Genomic DNA, 23,180 nt, shown 5'->3' on the forward strand with positions numbered 1-23,180 from the left:
CTTGGTAGCTTCGTGTTATAGTTTAAATATTAACCTGACTATTTTGGAAGTATGTAAGGTTTTCAAGTTTTAAATTAGCAAATCAATAAATAAAAATTAAATATGTAACATTCGCAATTAATAATGATAATAATGAGTGAATTTATAAAACGCTAAAATACTCCAGGCACTAAATGTCTATCAATTCCGGATTTGATAAGAACAACGCATACTATGTGATATCACATTTCGATAAATATGGTAATTTCTTTTTCGAGATAAGCATTATTTAAAACCTAAGTATCATACCAAGGCAATAGACCTATTTCAACTGGAACACGACAAAACATGTTTGTCTTTTTTAACGAAAAAAAGAATTCATGCCCGAGGCATTGCAACAGGATGAAGAAGAATCAGATATTCCTCAAAGGACACAATTATTAGATTGTAGACCAGCTGCTCCTTTATTTAAAACTAAAAACATAAGCAAAGAATAATATCCTGCTGTTAGAGTCAAGCACACACTTGCCATATCTTCTTTGTATTATCTCTACAGTTAAACTAGGCCCCGTCTTATTGTAAGGGTTGACGTGACGGCCTTCTTTCTTCTTTCTGGTCCAGTGATTTCACATTGGGCAGTATCGCCATCAGATAAAAATTCCAGACCACACGTCCAGACTGCTTCGTGTTGTGAGCGATCCTAATGTATGCATATGTAACATGATATTGAATTATTACAGTAGGTATGTGTTCACGGAACACATTAGTGGAGATGGGAAACATTGTAACGGTATTCGCCACGGTATAGCACATACATTCACATACACACAACCGTTACTATCTGACTGGATGAGGGTCAAGTTGCATGATGTGTCCAGACCCATTCCTTGTTTTGTCTACGTGGGTTTATCTATGTATGTAGATCTATATATTGTAGCCAGTTAATGGAATCGGAGACAATCTAAAGCTACATCTGGAGGCTCGTCGGGTTGCAACAATGAGGGGTATAATAGGGGGATATTGCTTACCACAGGCGAGGTATATTCCGTGAGAATAAATGACAAAGGTGTGATTTTTCAAGAAAAACATATTTCAATCATATCATATATTAAATATTGTTTTTTCGTATTTACTTAAAATGAAATCTTGTGAGTCCATATTAAGGTTTTGAAATTGGAAGATTTTGGTTTAACGGAGTACTAAGTAGTACTAGTATTTTCACGTCTGAATGGTTCAAGAGACGACATATTTAAAAGAGGGGTCTGGAATGAAAGGTGAGTGAGTGAGTGAGTGAGTGAGTGCTGACTTATCGCCATATTTAGCAATATTCATACAAGGGGTGCCACAAGAAATTACCTTCACACATTATACCCAGGTCTTCGAGACGACAAGTCAACGGTTTAGCCACAAGGCTACCCCACCGCCCTGTTGGTGACATAGCCCCTTTAACCAAGAGCAACAAGCTTTAAAATGTATCTACGTAGCAAATAAAATACGACGTCAATGTCGTGATCGGCGAATGTTAAACTACTAAACTACTCAACCAAGTTCCTGAACAGTTTGTTCTGAAAGTCAAACTATATACCAAACTTCGATGTCATTCAACATATTGTTAAAAATATGTCTTAACAGAACACCCCAGACTTCTCCTCCTCAAAATAAACTGCAGAACACATGGAATCTAGTGACCAGGTGATTGAGCATGTTATGTTGTTTACGCTAAAATCTTTGTTAAAATCGTCAGAAATAGTTACCTCTCTTCTTCGTCACGGCCACTTAACATCAGGTGGTACCAGTTACCGCTGACGTCCAGGTGGTTGTGATCTGTCTGTCTTCAAGGAGATGATGATGTTACCACCGCCGAAGTTCATGGCTCTTTTCGTGTTCTCTAAATGTTATTTAACTAAAACACCAAAATGTAAGTATGTATTAAGAACCATAGGATATGTATTAAACTAAGTATACATTATACTTTACGATGAAAACATACTACCATGGTCCATTTCACGGCCATGGCGCGGTGAGTTTCTCGTGAAAATACCGGAGACGTCTGTAGGTCTCGCTACATCATCGTTTGTGAACGAATTTTCAATGTTTCTCACCAACTGATTTCATATTCTCATACTTTTGTGATGGAAAAAAAGTGGGGATTTGTTCCGCTGAACATATTTTCACAATTAAGGAGTACCTTAAAGTAGGTAAAATATCCCCCTGATTGGGAAGGGAGACGTTAAGATAAACAGAGTACTAATTTGGCTAAAGAGGGGGAGCAGGGGTACTGACTCTGGTAGCCGTAGCAGTAGTAGAATTAGTAGTAGTAGCCGATGTAGTAGTAGTATTAACAGTAGTGGTGGTAGAAGTAGTTGTAGTAGTAGTTGTAGTAGTAGTAACAAAAGTGATGGTAGCGGTAGTAGGGGTAGTAGTAGCCGATGTAGTTGTAATATTAACAGTAGTGGTGGTAGCAGTAGTACAAGTAGTAGTAGTAGTAGCCGATGCAGTAGTAGTATAAACAGTAGTGATGGTAGCAGTAGTAGAAGTAGTAGTAGTACCAGTAGCTGTAGTATTACTGTTAGTTTTAGGAGCAATAGTAGCAGTAGGAATAGTTAGTCGTAGCAGTAGTAGCAGTAGCAATAGTAGTAGTAGCAGCAGCAATAGTAGTAGTAGTAGCAATAGTAGTGGTAGTAGTAGCAGCAATAGTAGTAGTAGTAGTAGCAGCAATAGTAGTAGTAACAATAGTAGTAGTAGTAGTAGTAGTAGTAGCAATAGTAGTAGTATAGTAGTAGTAGCAATAGTAGTAGTAGTAGTAGTAGTAGTAGTAGTAGTAGTAGTAGTAGTAGTAGTAGTAGTAATAGTAGTAGTAGTAGCAGCAGCAGCAGTAGTAGTGGTGGTGGCAAAACTAAAATATATATTCAGGCCCACAAAGTACAATACTTTTATGTAACAAGATTGGTGCCTTCGGTTTTGAAACAGGTATAATGAATTCGAAAATGTTACAATGAATATGATAAATGTACTAGATTGCCATAATCATTATACCCTTTGCACGCATGTTACATTTTGATTAATGCATTTTATGATTAGATCAATAATATTTGTGATCTGGCCGGTGTGGGGTAGCACACACAGTATATAATCCTTGGTTTAACACGCGTCAATCACGGAACAACAGAACTTGGCACTACAAACAGAATCAACCATGTTCATCAAAAATAAATTACCAATTCTAGGCTTATACAATATCAATGAAATTATATCCCGTTAAAACACAACAGATTTTAAAACTTATCCAAAATAATCATCAGATTAACATGTCACCCCGAGACCTCGTGAGCGGCACGGCGGATGAGGGGTTAAATAAAACATGATAAATAGTTTGATTACGGTATTAAATAAAACAGTTCAGAGAGTACAAAAAGTGTCTGTTGAGTCGCAGCTCGCCGCATGCTGAGGTATTGTCGCCTGGCTCATTTAGTACTTCACGAAGTAGTCGGGTGATACAAAATGGGATTAAATTGCAAACTCGTTAGGGTATGTAAAGACTTTGTTAATTGCTTATCACGACGTGAGGCACGGTTGTGCTGTCCAGAACAATGGTGTGCTTATCGTGCCCGTCATCAAACGGGAGCTGTGGAAGAGTTCAGTGTCGCACGAGATGTAACTAAATGCCGCCTGATAGCTTTGAGAACACCTTAACAAACCAGGTGAAAAAGTGGAGTGGAAGGACGTCAATACTTTACTTGAATAAAAGTTTGGGTGATTCGCTGTTTTCTATGCTTGCTATGACCACATGACGCATTGTTTTGGTCAAAGTAAACAATCGTTTGTATTATATTACGAATTCGATGTAACCAACGTTCGTTTATTGTATTGCGATGTGTGTTTTTTGGCTTTGTATGTCAACTATGAATCTTTCGTTCTATATGATTGGTTTTGTAAATCTTTACCTACATACGTGAAGGGGGCGTGTCTTTCAAAATTCTAATGCAATGCCTAACACGTTCTGCATCTCGCTAAATATTGCAATGAATCAACGCGGATATTTTTGCTCTAACGAATCCACGTGGATATTTGACGCTTACCTGGATCTTCTACTATTTCACAAACAGTACTGAATCACTGAATGTTTTACTGCATTGTATGTTCTACTTGATCTACCCGAATATTTTACTGCATCGCTGAATATTGTACTGTGTCTATCTTTTCTACTTGATTTACTGAATGTTCCACTGCTCCACTGAATGTTCTACTTGAAATACCTGAATATACTACTAATTGGATGTTCCACAGCATCACTGAATATTCTACTTGATCAATCTGAATATTCTACTAACTGAATGTTCTACTGCATCACTGCATGTTCTACTTGATCTACCCGAATATTTTACTGCATCGCTGAATATTGTACTGTGTCTATCCTTTATACTTGATTTACTGAATGTTCCACTGCTCCACTGAATGTTCTACTTGAAATACCTGAATATTCTACTGACTGAATGTTTAACTGCATCACTGCATGTTCTACTTGATCTACCCAAATATTCTACTGACTGAATGTTCTACTGCATCACTGCATGTTCTACCCGAATATTTTGCTGCATCGCTGAGTATTGTACTGTGTCTATCCTTTATACTTGATTTACTGAATGTTCCACTGCTCCACTGAATGTTCTACTTGAAATACCTGAATATTCTACTGACTGAATGTTTAACTGCATCACTGCATGTTCTACTTGATCTACCCAAATATTCTACTGACTGAATGTTCTACTGCATCACTGCATGTTCTACCCGAATATTTTGCTGCATCGCTGAGTATTCTACTGTGTCTATCCTTTATATCTCTTGATTTCTACTGACTGAATGTTCCACTGCACCACTGAATGTTCTACTTGAAATACCTGAATATTCTACTGACTGAATGTTTAACTGCATCACTGCATGTTCTACTTGATCTACCCAAATATTCTACTGACTGAATGTTCAACTGCATCACTACATGTTCTACTTTATCTACCCGAATATTCTACTGACTGAATGTTTAACAGCATCACTACATGTTCTACTTGCTCTACCCGAATATTCTAATGACTGAATGTTCAACTGCATCACTGCATGTTCTACTTTATCTACCCGAATATTCTACTGACTGAATGTTTAACTGCACCACTGCATGTTCTACTTGATCTACCCGAATATTCTACTGACTGAATGTTTAACTGCATCACTGCATGTTCTACTTGATCTACCCGAATATTCTACTGACTGAATGTTTATCTGCATCACTTCATGTTCTACTTGATCTACCCGAATATTCTACTGACTGAATGTTTAACTGCACCACTGCATGTTCTACTTGATCTACCCGAATATTCTACTGACTGAATGTTTAACAGCATCACTGCATCACTGCTATGTTACTGACTAAATGTTACACTGCTCACCCATGTTCTACTTGATCTACCCGAATATTCTACTGACTGAATGTTACACTGCATCACTGCATGTTCTACTTGATCTACCCGAATATTCTACTGACTGAATGTTTAACTGCATCACTACATGTTCTACTTGATCTACCCGAATATTCTACTGACTAACTGACTGAATGTTCAACTGCATCACTAAATGTTCTGCTGCACTAGACTTGCACAAGTCTCTTAGTTAATTATTATTAGTTTTGTTGAATCAGATAACTGCTAGATCAAATATATAAGGAGAATAAGCTATACTATATTTTCTTCATCAACCCAAATGTTCTACTGAATCATTTAATATTTCACTGTATTGCACTAATTCTTTGCCAACAACTCAGACATCATGCTCATGGTAGTCATCGTGTTTTCCAGAATCAACAGTGTCCAGCCTGTAGGGGGATCAGCCACTCTCATGAGCGAAGATATTGTGAAGAGCTCCCGACAAATGTACGGTGTAATATGTTAGTGTTCACCAGGTTTTCACCTACAACTATCTCTGCTGGCGTGTTACTGTTCCCCTTGTGTATGCTAGTGTAGACCGCGACTGTGTCCCCGGGTGTGTGGCAGTTACTCTGGGGTGCATGTGGTCACCGAAAACTGTCTTCTCGCTGTGTGACAGACTGTTCCCCTTATGTGGTTATACAAATCAATATACACCCAACAGCCTTGTTTCTTCGTCATGGGTACATTTCATAAGAACAGATACTACAACCCCAGCTCATAGTGTCCCTTCTCAACTCTAGCACCCTCTGCTTTCCCCATCTTAGCTATAGAGTTCCTTTAGGTTTCATAAAAATACATGTTTGTCGGTCACGCGTTTCTCAAATTTAGGAACACTTTATACTTTCTCTCTCCGTCGTTTCATACAACTAGACACACGTTGAACTCGGCTCTGCGGGTTGGGGCCCGGGGATAGGGATATCGCTGAGAGAGGGTGCATGGTGTGGAAATGAGTGAATGAGTGGTTAAGGGAATAGGTGCTGACTCCAATATCTATTTGTATATTTGTGTTTCTATATACAGTCGAGCACCGTTGTGTCGAACTCTGTATGTCAGTGTATATATAAACCTATATTTAGGTAGATCTATATGACTTCATATAAGCATGCAAACAGATTAAATGTAATGTAGGATATGTTGTATATTATATTCATTGTTTGTGTTGTCCTGAATGGTGCATAGCGATTATGCATCGTTTAGATCACGATATGCATGTACCTCGTTATAATATATCCTAAAATATATTGTTTTTTTGGTATAATCAACGTAGTCTCAAAAGTGTTAACATTTACCAGGTGCTAATATTGTTTTTAAATTATGATAAAAATACTGATTTACATCTATGTATAGACTTGCACAAGTATATAAGGTAATAATTTATAGTTTAAATGATAGTTTTCTAAACAAATATAAATAACAGACTTATCTAGCTTATCTAGACTTTCCTCTTTGTAGGATAGACTTACTATACATCCATGAGTTTAGCATTCAGTACAGCTTTTGGAGTAAGGCTAATCTACGTAAAACGTAATACTATAATAATCTATTCTACTGTTATCTTATCACAATGTCCTTTGTTTAGCATGGATAACAGCTCCAAGAAGTTAGGAATATTTGGTCGATTGGAAAAACCCGTTACTGAACACACTGATGCACGAGAAGCATTGGCTTTATAGCTCTATTTCGTTAAACCTTACACATTACGATATTTCGTCAAGTCTAATCAATCCATTGGGTATCGCCGAACACCACTCAATACTTGTATACTGACACTGAGACAATTGCAAGGTCAGCACTTTGTAACCCCGAGTAGGCAGGGGACGTTGTAACTTTCACTTGACCTGTTCAAGTCGTGGATTGTGGTCGGTATCGCACGTAAATCTCTTTGTACAGATTTGTGTAATCTCAGTGGTGTAAATCTGCTTATTCCAACCAGGATTATATAATTTCAGGTTCTTTTCGGTGAATGATAGGAACCGGAACGTATGTCATCTACCGTTACGAAACACGTAAGTAATAGGATGATAAACGCAAGACACGGTCGGATAAAACCCGTGTTTTTTACATTACAAACACCAAATTATTAATTTACAGCATTATGTTTAAAAAACATTAACTGTGCTCCATGTCAAAATTACAACATGATGCTCAGTTGGTGGCAAGAAATACAGCAGTTATACACATTTAAAACATTTTTCACTCCAGAATATTATTGCACGATGGTTCGTATGAATGACAAGGCCTGATAATATTGATATATCAAGAGGTAAATAACTAGTCTAACAGAAGTACAAAGTCATTATACCATGGTTGTTGATAACCTAACGGTGTTGTTTTCATGGAAAATGAGAAACAGTACACCATAACACTGAAATACGCAGCGGAGCACATCTTGCACTCTAGTTATTGACACGATTGTACATTTCAGGTATATATACACGGATGCATGGAAGAAATACAAGCTCCTTCAGAAATCCAGGCCGATAACAGCAGCACGTGTAATCTGAGACTTTACATAAACTTTCTTCTTTGTTTTCGGCCACTCAACACGGAAACGACAACTTCCACTAGAATTTTCCTCTTTGAAGGTAAAAAAGCAAAGTCAAAAATTATCAAGCGTTTTATCGGTTTAAGTAAATATTGTCTATCTAGTTCACGCGATATACCACCCGCCCGTGTATTTACAAACTGATAGTATGTAGAGCGCTGCTGCACACTAAGAGAAGACAAGTTTATTATTGTACGATATACGTGGACTGTTCCTCAACAGATGGGCAGGAAAACAGGGGCAGTGTGTCGTAGGGTGCGGGGGAGGCATGGTAGGGGTGGGGTCAGCCGTCTCCCTCTCCAGAGTTCATGAAATCATATATTTGACCCGATTAGTATTTGTACCGTCTTGTACGATTCCTGAAAGTTATGTGTAAATATACATGTGTTTGTTTCCATAGAAGCACGCCAGTTTCCGTAGAATGTTATGATTCTGTAGACTCACATGTTAGTTTTCTCAGAATGACACGTTATTTTCCGAGGATCATAGGTTAAATTCCTTGGAATCACTGATTAAATTCCAAAGAATCGTTTGAATTTCTATACAGGTATGCATAAGTTTATTCTTTTCCCCAGACCCTTAAGAATACATGGAGTCTTTCTGAGGTCTAGAATGATTTGGCAAGCCTAAATTGGTAGGGATTAAGAGACGAGTGAGTGAGTTTATCGTTACGCCGCACTCGGCAATATTCCAGCTATATGGCGGCAGTCGGTAAATAATCGAGTCTGGACCAGACAACCCAGTGATCAACACAGTGCATGAGCATCGATCTGCGCAATTGGGAACCGATGACATGTGTCAACCAAGTCAGCGAACATGACCATCCGATCCCGTTAGTCGGGTTACTGAAGATCAATTCTAACCTGGACCTTCACGGGTCTCTAGGAATTAAGGATTCTTCTCGGCTTCAATGAGATTTGTTTTGTAGATACATATTTTATTACTTTATTTCTGGGACTTTATGTCAATCTGGCGCACTTTCGCTGTTTTAACTTCATTAGTTCAATCGCGTACCGAGTGCGAAAAAGGTTCTCCGGAGGCGCTCGTTAAATCCCCAATGTCATCATCCTCATCAACAAATCATGTGCTTGCCTCTTTGTATCAGCACGCTAGTTTTCCATACACCCATCCAAATTCCATATGGACTTGCGTTTCTACAAAACATGTTTCAAATGTTAGATTCCTCAAACGATTTGATCATTTCTACGTAACCTGGTTTTACACAACCAAGTCCAAATACATGACTGAGTTAACCTCCACATACATTATCCCCACAGTGAGGTATCTTTGAAGTCCAACTAACTGACGTGTTTCCTTTCAAACTGGGGAGACTATTTCTTGTGATTACCCTGAAGGGTTTGGGATCAACTTTGCAGCGATAACTGATTTGTCCCAGACAACCCTGAGGCCATGTCAATTCATTGTACAAGTGATTGACTTCAGCTAGGACCATTGTGTTTATCTGACAGTGCGTGTTTGTTTATAGGCGTAGAGTTGCAGCATTCTTGTTAACTCGTTTTTAAACATTCATCATCACCAGAAGAAAGAAGCTTGGAATCTCAACGACCTGAAACGTAAACGTTTATTTATACATTCTTGAAGACTGCAACTTTCCAAACGCACAATTTACCTTCAGTCTTCCTTGTTTAATTTTACTTTCCTCAAAGTCTCAAATTTGCCAATTCCTTCAAAACAAATAGAGAAATTTCGACTTTCTGTCTAAAACGGTCGTTTGGAATTTCCACGAGTTTTTAATGGGTCACTTTTTTCCAAACTTACGATCTCGATTTCCTTAGAGAACAGTTTGAAAAAATATCTATCGGTAAATTATGCTGAGGTTCGACGTTTGAATGTAAAGTTAATGGTGGGTCTGTCTTAGAAGACGCAGAAAATAAAGAGTTTGCCCGCTCATGCAACAAGCCCCTGTCAATTCTAACAACGGATTCTTGTATATTATATTTCCAAAGACGTCAGCGGTATGACGTTCACTCGCGGTCCTGTTCGACTCCTTAGTTGGTTGCCCTTTATGCCAAGCACCATTCTTCTCTAGAATTTGGGGGTCTACAATTTAAACCTTTTAGGGAAAATCGAGAATGCTCTCTTTCAGAAAATTTGAAAGAGCGTCATACGACTCTTGCTTCCAATGTTTGATCAATGTTTCCACTTCGGCGACGTCAGTAAAAGGTCAACAACGTCTCATGGTTGATATATGAAGGCAAATTCCAATTCTGACGCGAGAGTGACAAAGGTGATGTTCAATATATTTCCCTATTTTACTTGTACTATATTGTTTTGTCTGTCTCACAGTCCTTGAACCACATTATGTTCCTTACTGCTTGCAATGCTAAAGCCCTAAATGAAGCAAGTCTAGCTTTTCTCAGGTTTAGGATCTCCCATTTCACTGGGCTCCTTTTCAATTTAAATGGGTTAATTTGTTACTGTCAAAATTATATATATTCAGAGACTAAGGGTTAGTCTATACATTGTTGAACAACTGCATGAGGGGCAGGATATGCTCAACTTTTCGCCAACACCTGGTAACACCACTGTTTGATTGCCATCCATACACACATACTTACTGATTTGGTCAGAGTCGTACAGAGGAGATTTCTGATTAAATAAATGGTTTTGCCGCTTATATATCACATCATATCAAGCAGAAATAGTAATTCTAATTATGATACTATTTTCTCAGTTTTGTTGAATTTCCAACTTGAAATAGTCGGAATGTAGCACTTTAAACTTTCCCGTGCAAGTTTCCATTCATTCAGACGCGCTGAGTTATAGCGCCACGCTGTGACACGTTGACGTAGGTGATTGACAGCTATCGACAAGCTAGAACTCTTAGCCGTCCTACAGCTGAAATCTGCACTAAATTATACTAGCTGTGCACATGAGTTTATTTCCTTTCAAAAACAGAGGGTAAAGAAAACACGTTAGTGTTGCCTGTATACAGTTCACTGAGGTCGGCATCCGTGGCAGCAAAACCATCTGTCGGATACACCGTCGGTAATTCGTCGAGCCGGTTGTTCATTTCATCGGGATGATAAGCTAAATTGACTAATAGGTGTTGCGTGATTGACAGGGGGATGCTGATAGCCTTTCCTCCTTTATCAAGCGTTACTGGCCACACGGGATATTAGCAGTCAGAGATAAAGGTTCTGAAAAATAGCAAGTCACTGAATGATAAATTACATTTGCCTTCGAAGTCGATACTGTCAACAAAAGATAAACTTCTTAATCCAATAGCAATACCATGTTGCATAACAAGGGATTAGCGCTTGTAGGTTTTAGAATTTATTTTTGTTTCGTTAAGATCACGATATTTATAATAGAACAATATTCTTTCGACTGGACATGAAACATTACTTCCGACCATAGGCGCTGAAACAATGTAGGTGTGGTTCCATACAATCTCTTCATCTGAATTGACAGTACCTTCAGGTACTTCAGGTACATATACTCATGCCAATAATGGTTGTCACCCCCTCCCCACCCCAACCCCCACACACCCACACCCCGCACCCCATCTCCAATTAAAAAATTGAAGGGGGTGACAACCATTATTGGCATAAGTATATTACAAGCCTCTGGACAGACTTTTTTTTATAAATTACACACCTTCAGTAAATCTGTATTTATGATAAGACGATACCTTTTGCTTTACATGAACGATTAGGCCACCAGGTGCAAGTGTTTCCATGCATACTGGATGTCTAGTGATTTCCATATTGTAAAGTATATGTACACGGGTGAGTGACCCGTTTGTCTGAGGCGCCGTAATTCGCTCTGTAGAACGTCTCTTGTGGGATACCTATGTTCCTGGGTTCGAATCCCTTGGGAATAAGGGACTTACTCTTACTTTCATATGAAAAGTGTGTGAGTAAAGGGGACAGAACACGCTCATCCTTTGTAGAACACCCGGTGTCGTCACTGGCTTTCGGCGGTATTTGTGTATGATTTTCAGCACTGTTTTACACACTCGCGCGCCGTGTGGTGTGTGTTTTGGCGGTTGGTCTGGAACCGATTGTCCTTGATGTGTTTGATGTGATATATTATCTGTTCTTGCTCATATTCAAATACAAAAACAGAATCGATTATTCATTGACATGACATTCAATGACATTTATCTAAATTAGATTGCTGTCATGCGTAAATGGTTCCAAAAGTTACATGTATACTCTGGATATTTGAGAATAAAGAAGCCTGACTTGGGGCGTGGGGTAGCCTAGTGGTTGAAGCGTTCGCTCGTCACGCCAAAGACCCAGGTTCGATTCCCCACATGGGTACAATGTGTGAAGCCCATTTCTGGTGTCCCCCGCCGTGATATTAATGGCTGGAATATTGCTGAAATCGGCGTAAAACTAAACTCACTGACTCACTATTTTCCCTTGTGTATTTAAACACACTTGAGTTTTAGAACACATTCAGATAATGCACCTGAAGTTTTTGTGTACTTTATGTACGTTCACACAATACGTTACATCACGTCAACACGATCTGTTTGACGGTGACAGTGCTAACCACACAGCGTTGTCTATTGTCGTTGATATTGACATGCTCCACGTGCTGGCAACCCCATGGGGTCCAGCTTACTGAGTCGAAACACCATCAATAATAAATAAGAATGTTTTGGACGTCTAAGCACTATTGATGAAACTCGTTCTTTTATATGCTTATTTTGTTCTATTCATGAGCCATCTAACGCCTTACACAAGTGATACAAAATCGTTAAAAGAAATTCAATACTAATTTGACGCAATAGCATATAGTTTCAAGGCCGATCAATAAAGATAGGTATGTGTGATTACCTTCTCACATATGTGTCTAAAGAATCGATCGAGGCGATCCTCAACGTATATTATAAGGAATTCTGTTAATGGCATATTAGCATCAATGTGTTGTTATCTGCCAAATATCAAATGGTCTTTTAATTCTTTCCATGTATTCTTTTTCATGTTTTCTGTCTATATTTATGTTTTATCCGTTTATTCGTCGATCGACTATATGTGCGCACAGTTAAGCATTAACAGACCGGCTTTAACGTGTTTTGTAGGTCTTTCTGTTGATGATGTGTGGGAGGTAATGCTATTGTTGCATGGAATGTCTCCCCGTAGAGCAAATATTAGTACATACATAATTTATGTGTATATATGCACATTAGTCTTACACGACCTATTCTGATGACACGCCTGACGTGTTGGTTGGGAACAGAGCCTCAGAATACTATATTTATGGTGGCCGAGAAGGGACATCTCTTTCTCGCCTTCAGTTACGGCCTCGTGTTATCATCGCCCTCTCGTCTCGTGTTATCGCTTTCTCGTCTCGTGTTATCGCTTTTTCTCATTTCCTCGGTCAAAATTCAAAGTACATGTACTAAATCGATGGCACTTCTCAATCACCATGCATACTTGCTGTAAGAGCCCACTTCTAACCATCTTGGAGGTTACAGCATATGACTTCGCTTAATGTGTTTTATATACTCCGACGACATCGTCTCTCATGCTATCAACCACTAGCCCTTGTTGTCCTGTCCACGTTGTCTGCAGACCACCACCATACAGTTCGAGTATCGATGAAACAAAACATTCATTATATTTGCTATGATTTGTTGAGATTTTAGAAAATATGATCATAGAATTTCATCCTCTTGATCAAAATGAACCCTTTTTTATCAGTTTTACATGAACAAAACACCGCGAAGAAGAATTCCTGATATGTAGAATTACTTTGTTAATATGTGCATATATGTCTTTGTGGAATTACTTCAAATAGATACACAGAATTCCTTCTTTCACAGTTAGATATTTCTTCGATCATAATTAGACTTCCTTTGATCATAGGTAATTATTTCTGTAATTATATTTAGAGCTCCTTTGTTCCTATGTTGATATTACCCATATGTCGAATTCCTTATTGTACAATTATGTTTCGCTCATAAGTAGATTTCTCTCGACCATATGTTGATATTCCAACAATCCTATGTAGAATTCCATTGTTCATGTATATATATTCCTTTGTTTGTATGGGAATTCCTTTGTTTCTAAGTGAAATCCTTTCCATCATGTATAGAATCCCTCCATCATATGTAGAATTGCTTCGTTCATTTGTGATAATTCCTTGTTCACATGTAGATATTTCTTCGTTACTTTGTAGATATTATTTGTTCATATGTAGACTCTGAGGTATGTACGTTCAAATGTAGAATTCCTTTGTCCGGGAAAAGTCAAGATCCGGGTTAGAATTTGTCATCAGCATCCCATGCTTGTCGTAAAAGGTGACTTACGGGATCGGGTGGTCATACTCGCTGACTTGTCATCGTATTCCAATTGCGTAGATCGATACTCATGCTGTCGATGACTGAATTGTCTGGTCCACCCTCAGTTATTTACAGACCGCCCCTATATAGCTGAAATATTGCTGAGTGCGGCGTGAAACTACAAACCAACCAACCTTTGTCCGTATGTAGAGCTTCGTATGTAGATATTTCTCAAAGTGATCTTCCGGAAAGCAAGGGTTTCTGACTAAGCTTTTCCGGATTAACGGGGGTTCACTGTGATTTATTTTCAATTTTAAAGTAACGACTTAAATTTCCACACACCCATGGTTCTTTCAAGACCATGTTATTTCTTTACACAGACAATTACCTATTGTTCGATTCGTCTTTGATGTAAAAAGATCGATACATATAATCGTTACTTTTGCAAGAAATCCAGATTGTCGTAAAACAGATGAACGCTATCGTGATCAATAGCAGCTGTCGCCTATAACGCATGTATATTTCAAAGGTAAGACAAATCATCATTTTGGTCTGGTGAGTTCTAGAAATGTTTGCCATTTGTGTAAAAGCCGTACGCTATTTAGTGATTTTCTACACAATAGTTTCCTAGAGTTCTAGCCACGGTGTAAATAATACACGAATGCGACGAATACATGTGGCAAAGAATGTAAATAGCATGTATATTTCATTGCCTCAGTTGTGTGTTCACTTGAGTGACGGTGGGAATAACGATCTTCAAAGGAAATGTCTAACCATTGAGACAGCTATTATGAATCAGGCTATGGCTGCGTCTCCGAGGATGGGTGTGATGAGACAAGAGGCGGTCATTTTGTCAGTCACAATTTAATAATTTAAACCTATGTGAACAATGCTTGTTGTATGTGACACTTGATCGATTCCATCCACGTCCGCATTACCGTCGTGATGTTGCTGTTGTCATGTTCAAACGGAGTAAAATTCAGTTCACCCACTCATCAGTACAATCACCATCATCGCCAAGTAGAATTTCGTCATCAATGTCGTCTCCACCTCTACGTCGTCATCCTTTTCATCCTTCTTATTCTTCATCTTATCCTTATGATTATCTTCACTAGCACAGTGATCATCATCATGATCACCATCATCAACACATTGGTCGTTGATATTTCCACCATAGGCGGATCCAGGAATTTTCAACAGGGTGTGGGTGTGGATGTGGTGGTTTCAAACCGCCTGAACACACACACACACACACGCACGCACGCACGCACACACGCACATATATCAATGCAAGACATCAACTTCATTGTGGTCTTTAGTCATTTTCAAACCGCCTAAACCCCGCCCGCACACACACACACACACACACACACACACACACACAACCCCCCTCTCTCACCCCGCTAATGGCCACTGTCAGTTCTTGAGCGACGTTCTAGGCATTGCTGGTGTATTGAAGTGAACATTGTAGGTAGCAATTTGTTCTGCCAGAGGGAGGGTTTTCTTATTGTTGATACCCGTGAAGGTACGGGTTAGAATGCGCCTTCAGTAACCCATGCTTGTCTTTAGAGGCGACTAACGGGATCAGGTGGTCAGGCTCGCTGGCTTGGTTGACACATGTCATCGGTTCCTAATTGCGCAGATCGATGCTCATGCTGTTGATAAATGGATTGTCTGGTCCAGACTCGATTATTTACAGACCGCCGCCATATAGCTGGAATATTGCTGAGTGCGGCGTAAAACTAAACTCACTCACTCACTCTTATTGTTGATTTAAAAAAATATTTGATATTGTTGACGAATAACTGTATAGGTTGCAAACATTTTTTAAGAGACATGAAATATATTGTGCTCACAAATTGTAGAAGTATTTTGTTTGAAACAGGCAAGCTGAAAGATTTTGCTTGAAACACATATTTCATTGCCAACAGCGAGAAGCCACGTGGAAATTTGCCTCCATTACACTGAATACCTTTGAAGTACGACGTAACTGTTACCCAGACAAAATCTCAGCGGTGCTTTACTGTACCAGGATAATCACCAGTAATCCTCTTAACGGGAACCAAAAAGGGATTAGGCTTATTACTTACATGATCGTGTATTATTAATCCACGTTAGTTGTACGGGATTAAGATGAGACAGATTTAAACGATATGTATTTCACAGTTGACGAAGTTGTAGAATTCTACCCTCCCTTACCCCTCAAGGGATCACGCCTTTGACGGGGGTTTAACGCTAATTCAAACTGGGATTAGTCCCGTGTCATATAGCGGGATCTATTGTCAACCTGGAACCTGAAACATAATGTTCTGTAGGAGTTCTTGATCAAAGGAGACGGGGTGGTAGCCATCTGGGTGGGGTGGGGATGGGAGATTAGGGCTTGGAGATTGGGGCTAGGAGAGGGCATGGTAGAGGAGTCCCCAGTGGTGTGGGTGTTTCTGTGATGGGGGCTATTCAAAGGTTTGGAGGTTTCTCAGAGTCGGGGGTCAGTAGGAGGAGAGCATCAGGGGTAGTGGTGTTGTCCAGAGAGAGTTGACGTGTATGGGATCGGGTGCTGTCATAACGGGATTGGTGTCAGTAGGGTGGGGATGTTGTCAGGAGAGGAGAGAGGATGGGGACAATGGGGTGGGGATGTTGTCAGGAGAGCTGGGGACAATGGGGTGGGGATGTTGTCATGAGAGGAGAGAGGATGGGATGGGGTGGGGATGTTGTCAGGAGAGGCTGGGGACAATGGGGTGGGGATGTTGTTATGAGAGGAGAGAGGATGGGATGGGGTGGGGATGTTGTCAGGAGAGGCTGAGGACAATGGGGTGGGGATGTTGTTATGAGAGGAGAGAGATGGGATGGGGTGGGGATGTTGTCAGGAGAGGCTGGGGACAATGGGGTGGGGATGTTGTTATGAGAAGAGGAGAGAGGATGGGGACAATGGGGTGGGGATGTTGTCAGGAGGCTGGGGACAATGGGGTGGGGATGTTGTTATGAGAGGAGAGAGGATGGGATGGGGTGGGGATGTTGTCAGGAGAGGCTGGGGACAATGGGGTGGGGATGTTGTTATGAGAGGAGAGAGGATGGGATGGGGTGGGGATGTTGTCAGGAGAGGATTGGGACAATGGGGTGGGGATGTTGTTATGAGAGGAGAGAGGATGGGATGGGGTGGGGATGTTGTCCAGGAGAGGATGGGGACAATGGGGTGGGGATGTTGTTATGAGAGGAGAGAGGATGGATGGGATGGGGTGGGGATGTTGTCAGGAGAGGCTGGGGACAATGGGGTGGGGATGTTGTCATGAGAGGAGAGAGGGATGGGGTGTGGATGTTGTCATGGGGTGGGGATGTTGTCAGGAGAGGCTAGGACAATGGGGTGGGGATGTTGTCATGAGAGGAGAGAGACGACGGATAGGGATGTTGTCAGGAGAAGTGGGGACAATGTGGTGGGGATGTTGTCAGGAGAAGAGGGGGACGATGTGGTAGGGATGTTGCTATGAGAGGTGGGGTGGGTGGTGGGTGGACGTTGTCAGGAGAGGAGAGGGGCGAAGGGATGGGGATGTCAGGAGAAGGGGGGGGGTGATAAGCTTGGGATGTTGTTAGGTGAGGAGAGGGACGCTTGGGAGAGGATGTTGTCAGGACAGGAGGGAAAGGATGGGGTCAGAGTTCTGGAAATATGTGAAGGGCGTCGGTAGGCTTGGGACGGGGGTGATTTGCAGGCAGAAAGTACGAAAAGAAGCAGTTTGACACAGTTCTTCATGTACGTAAGCTGTAGATTATCTTTGTTGGTGGTTCGGGTATCAGAATTAAGTACCAAATCGCTGATGTGCCCTCTTGGGTATTTCTCCACATTCTTCACAGGCTGTTAAACGGCACAATGGTTATTTGAAGTTTATGCCCCTTGTGAACTAGCAATCCCGCTCGCCTCACTGGGCGAGACTTCACAACAATCTCAAAGTAAACCACTTGAGCGTAATTTACACATCTATAATTTAATAGTACAGCGCCCCCCAACAGATTACTATAAAAATATACTAAAGCTAGGCGTAATATATGGCCGATACCGATACGTCTATACGTAGGTGCACAGTGCCAATTATGCTATCTGGTTTCTACAGCTAGGACGCCATTACGTGTTTACTGTCTACAGATGCACCGTGTCATCATTTCAGTGTATGGCACCACCAGCGGTGTTACGCAGTGCTCGGATCACGGCCCCGTTCACAAAGCTATCGTAGCTCTACGACTGTCGTACCTCCTGTACTGGGCCTAGATTTTCGAAGCTCTCTTAGCGCTGAGATAGTCGTATGTTAATGTTAGTGTATGGCAGTTACGACTATCTTAGCGCTAAGAGAGCTTCGAAAATCTAGGCCCAGTAACATAGACTTACGACTGTCGTAGCGCTGCGATAGCGTTGTGAAACGGGGCCATGGGCAGAGTTATTGAAACTGTCAATATAATCAAAACTGAACTTCTTATTGGGTCGTTACCGAATTTAGCCCTATATACTCGACCGTAGTGCATGTAGGAATGTACATTGTACACTGTCTTATTGAATGTATCGATATATATGAGGAGTGACTGCATTTATTTATGATTTGTAGGTCGACTTACTGAATGTTTCAACATATTCTAGAATGACGTATTGCTCGTATTAATGATTTGTTGGTCGACTTACTGAATGTATCATTATACATGTATCATGACTTGTCATTGACTTACCTATTGAATGTAGTAATATATCCCACACCGTTTCAATGGATGTAGCAATATGTCATTGACCTATCGAATGTAGCAATATATCCCACACCGTTTCACTGTATGTAGCAATATGTCATTGACCTATTGAATGTAGTAATATGTCCCAGACGGGTTCACAGAATGTAGCATGAATGTAGTAATATATCCCACACCGTTTCAATGGATGTAACAATATGTCATTGACCTATCGAATGTAGTAATATATCCCACACCGTTTTACTGTATGTAGCAATATGTCATTGACCTATCGAATGTAGCAATATATCCCACACCGTTTCACTGTATGTAGCAATATGTCATTGACCTATTGAATGTAGTAATATGTCCCAGACGGGTTCACAGAATGTAGCATGAATGTAGTAATATATCCCACACCGTTTCAATGGATGTAGCAATATGTCATGTCAGTGACATAATGAATGTAGCAATATATCCCACACCGGTTTCACTGTAGCATGTAGCAATATGTCATTGGACCTATTGAGATGTAGTAAATATGTCACTGACCTATTGAATGTAGCAATATATCCCACACCGTTTTACTGTATGTAGCAATATGTCATTGACCTATTGAATGTAGCAATATATCCCCAGCACAGGAGAACAGAATGGAGAGGATGGACAACGGATGAGGACAACGTGGACCGGATGGAGACAATGGATGGATGGACACACCGGAGGCTGGGACAACGGACGGATGGACAGGGATGTTGCTATGAGAGGTGGGGTGGGTGGTGGGTGGACGTTGTCAGGAGAGGAGAGAGAGGGGCGAAGGGATGGGGATGTCAGGAGAAGGGGGGAGTGGGTGGTGATAAGCTTGGGATGTTGTTAGGTGAGGAGAGGGACGCTTGGGAGAGGATGTTGTCAGGACAGGAGGAAAAGGATGGGGTCAGAGTTCTGGAAATATGTGAAGGGCGTCGGTAGGCTTGGGACAGGGGTGATTTGCAGGCAGAAAGTACGAAAAGAAGCAGTTTGACACAGTTCTTCATGTACGTAAGCTGTAGATTATCTTTGTTGGTGGTTCGGGTATCAGAATTAAGTACCAAATCGCTGATGTGCCCTCTTGGGTATTTCTCCACATTCTTCACAGGCTGTTAAACGGCACAATGGTTATTTGAAGTTTATGCCCCTTGTGAACTAGCAATCCCGCTCGCCTCACTGGGCGAGACTTCACAACAATCTCAAAGTAAACCACTTGAGCGTAATTTACACATCTATAATTTAATAGTACAGCGCCCCCAACAGATTACTATAAAATATACTAAAGCTAGGCGTAATATATGGCCGATACCGATACGTCTATACGTAGGTGCACAGTGCCAATTATGCTATCTGGTTTCTACAGCTAGGACGCCATTACGTGTTTACTGTCTACAGATGCACCGTGTCATCATTTCAGTGTATGGCACCACCAGCGGTGTTACGCAGTGCTCGGATCAGGGCCCCGTTTACAAAGCTATCGTAGCTCTACGACTGTCGTCCCTCCTATACTGGGCCTAGATTTTCGAAGCTCTCTTAGCGCTGAGATAGTCGTAAGTTAATGTTAGTGTATGGCAGTTACGACTATCTTAGCGCTAAGAGAGCTTCGAAAATCTAGGCCCAGTAACATAGACTTACGACTGTCGTAGCGCTGCGATAGCGTTGTGAAACGGGGCCATGGGCAGAGTTATTGAAACTGTCAATATAATCAAAACCGAACTACTTATTGGGTCGTTACCGAATTTAGCACTATATTCTCGACCGTAGTGCATTTAGGAATGTACATTGTACATTGTCTTATTGAATGTATCGATATATATGAGGAGTGACTGCATTTATTTATGATTTGTAGGTCGACTTACTGAATGTATCAACATATTCTAGAATGACGTATTGCTCGTGTTAATGATTTGTTGGTCGACTTACTGAATGTATCATTATACATGTATCATAACTTGTCATTGACTTACCTATTGAATGTAGTAATATATCCCACACCGTTTCAATGGATGTAGCAATATGTCATTGACCTATCGAATGTAGCAATATATCCCACACCGTTTCACTGTATGTAGCAATATGTCATTGACCTATTGAATGTAGTAATATGTCCCAGACGGGTTCACAGAATGTAGCATGAATGTAGTAATATATCCCACACCGTTTCAATGGATGTAACAATATGTCAGTGACATATGAATGTAGCAATATATCCCACACCGTTTCACTGTATGTAGCAATATGTCATTGACCTATTGAATGTAGTAATACGTCCCAGACGGGTTAACAGAATGTAGCATGAATGTAGTAATATATCCCACACCGTTTCAATGGATGTAACAATATGTCACTGACCTATTGAATGTAGCAATATATCCCACACCGTTTTACTGTATGTAGCGATATGTCACTGACCTATTGAATGTAGCAATATATCCCACACCGTTTTACTGTATGTAGCAATATGTCACTGACCTATTGAATGTAGCAATATATCCCACACCGTTTCACTGTATGTAGCAATATGTCACTGACCTATTGAATGTAGCAATATATCCCACACCGTTTCACTGTATGTAGCAATATGTCATTGACCTATTGAATGTAGCAATATATCCCACACCGTTTTACTGTATGTAGCAATATGTCACTGACCTATTGAATGTAGCAATATATCCCACACCGTTTTACTGTATGTAGCAATATGTCATTCACGTATTGAATGTAGCAATATATCCCACACTGTTTCATTGTATGTAGCAATATGTCACTGACCTATTGAGTGTAGCAATATATCCCACACCGTTTTACTGTATGTAGCAATATGTCATTGACCTATTGAATGTAGCAATATATCCCACACCGTTTCACTGTATGTAGCAATATGTCACTGACCTATTGAATGTTGTAATATATCCGACACCGTTTTACTGTATGTAGCAATATGTCACTGACCTATTGAATGTAGCAATATATCCCACACCGTTTTACTGTATGTAGCAATATGTCACTGACCTATTGAATGTAGCAATATATCCCACACCGTTTTACTGTATGTAGCAATATTTCACTGACCTATTGAATGTAGCAATATATCCCACACCGTTGTGCTGTATGTAGCAATATGTCACTGACCTATTGAATGTAGCAATATATCCCACACCGTTTTACTGTATGTAGCAATATGTCACTGACCTATTGAATGTAGCAATATATCCCACACCGTTTTACTGTATGTAGCAATATGTCACTGACCTATTGAATGTAGCAATATATCTCACACCGTTTTACTGTATGTAGCGATATGTCACTGACCTATTGAATGTAGCAATATATCCCACACCGTTTTACTGTATGTAGCAATATGTCACTGACCTATTGAATGTAGCAATATATCCCACACCATTTTACTGTATGTAGCAATATGTCACTGACCTATTGAATGTAGCAATATATCCCACACCGTTTTACTGTATGTAGCGATATGTCATTGACCTATTGAATGTAGCAATATATCTCACACCGTTTTACTGTATGTAGCGATATGTCACTGACCTATTGAATGTAGCAATATATCCCACACCGTTTTACTTTATGTAGCAATATGTCACTGACCTATTGAATGTAGCAATATATCCCACACCATTTTACTGTATGTAGCAATATGTCACTGACCTATTGAATGTAGCAATATATCCCACACCGTTTTACTGTATGTAGCGATATGTCATTGACCTATTGAATGTAGCAATATATCCCATGCCGTTTCACTGTATGTAGCAATATGTCACTGATCTATCTAATGTAGCAATATATCCTGGTGTGTGACCTTCTCGCTGACTCCCGATCTCAGTGTGGACCGCTTCACGTTATAATCCAAGGTAATGTCTAACAATGGCTGAACGCCGTCTAAATCTGCCTGACATCGTTTTCAATGTCCTAATATCAAATATGAAACAACAACGATAGTTGGTGGATAGATCCCCGACTCCGACAGCGGAGGGAACTACGCTCACTGAAAAGCTGAAAACACATGTCCGAACTGGCATAGGTTGCATATACAAAGGGAGGCAACTCTATCCATGCACGCGGGATTGATTTCCCAATGTCTTGCATTGAAATGCATTTCTGGGACAGCATATTTAGACAAAGTTTCGACCGGATTTAATCACGAAATACTACTTTGTGGCCATAGCTC

General features: G+C 40.3%; 1 protein-coding gene across 1 annotated transcript in view; it reads right to left on the reverse strand.

Moving 5' to 3' along the window:
* Window positions 1-15,349, reverse strand: part of LOC124269975 (sarcoplasmic reticulum histidine-rich calcium-binding protein-like) — a 40,473-nt gene extending 25,124 nt beyond the window's left edge. The window contains exon 1 of the mRNA XM_046704974.1: window positions 15,253-15,349. Coding sequence (XP_046560930.1) covers window positions 15,253-15,349 — 97 coding nt within the window. The remainder of the gene's footprint in view (window positions 1-15,252) is intronic.
* Between the last annotated feature and the right edge of the window lie 7,831 nt (window positions 15,350-23,180).

This window comes from Haliotis rubra, unplaced genomic scaffold (assembly GCF_003918875.1).
Source record: "Haliotis rubra isolate DU_JTF1 unplaced genomic scaffold, ASM391887v1 Scf149, whole genome shotgun sequence".
NCBI classification, from domain to species: Eukaryota; Metazoa; Mollusca; class Gastropoda; order Lepetellida; family Haliotidae; genus Haliotis; species Haliotis rubra.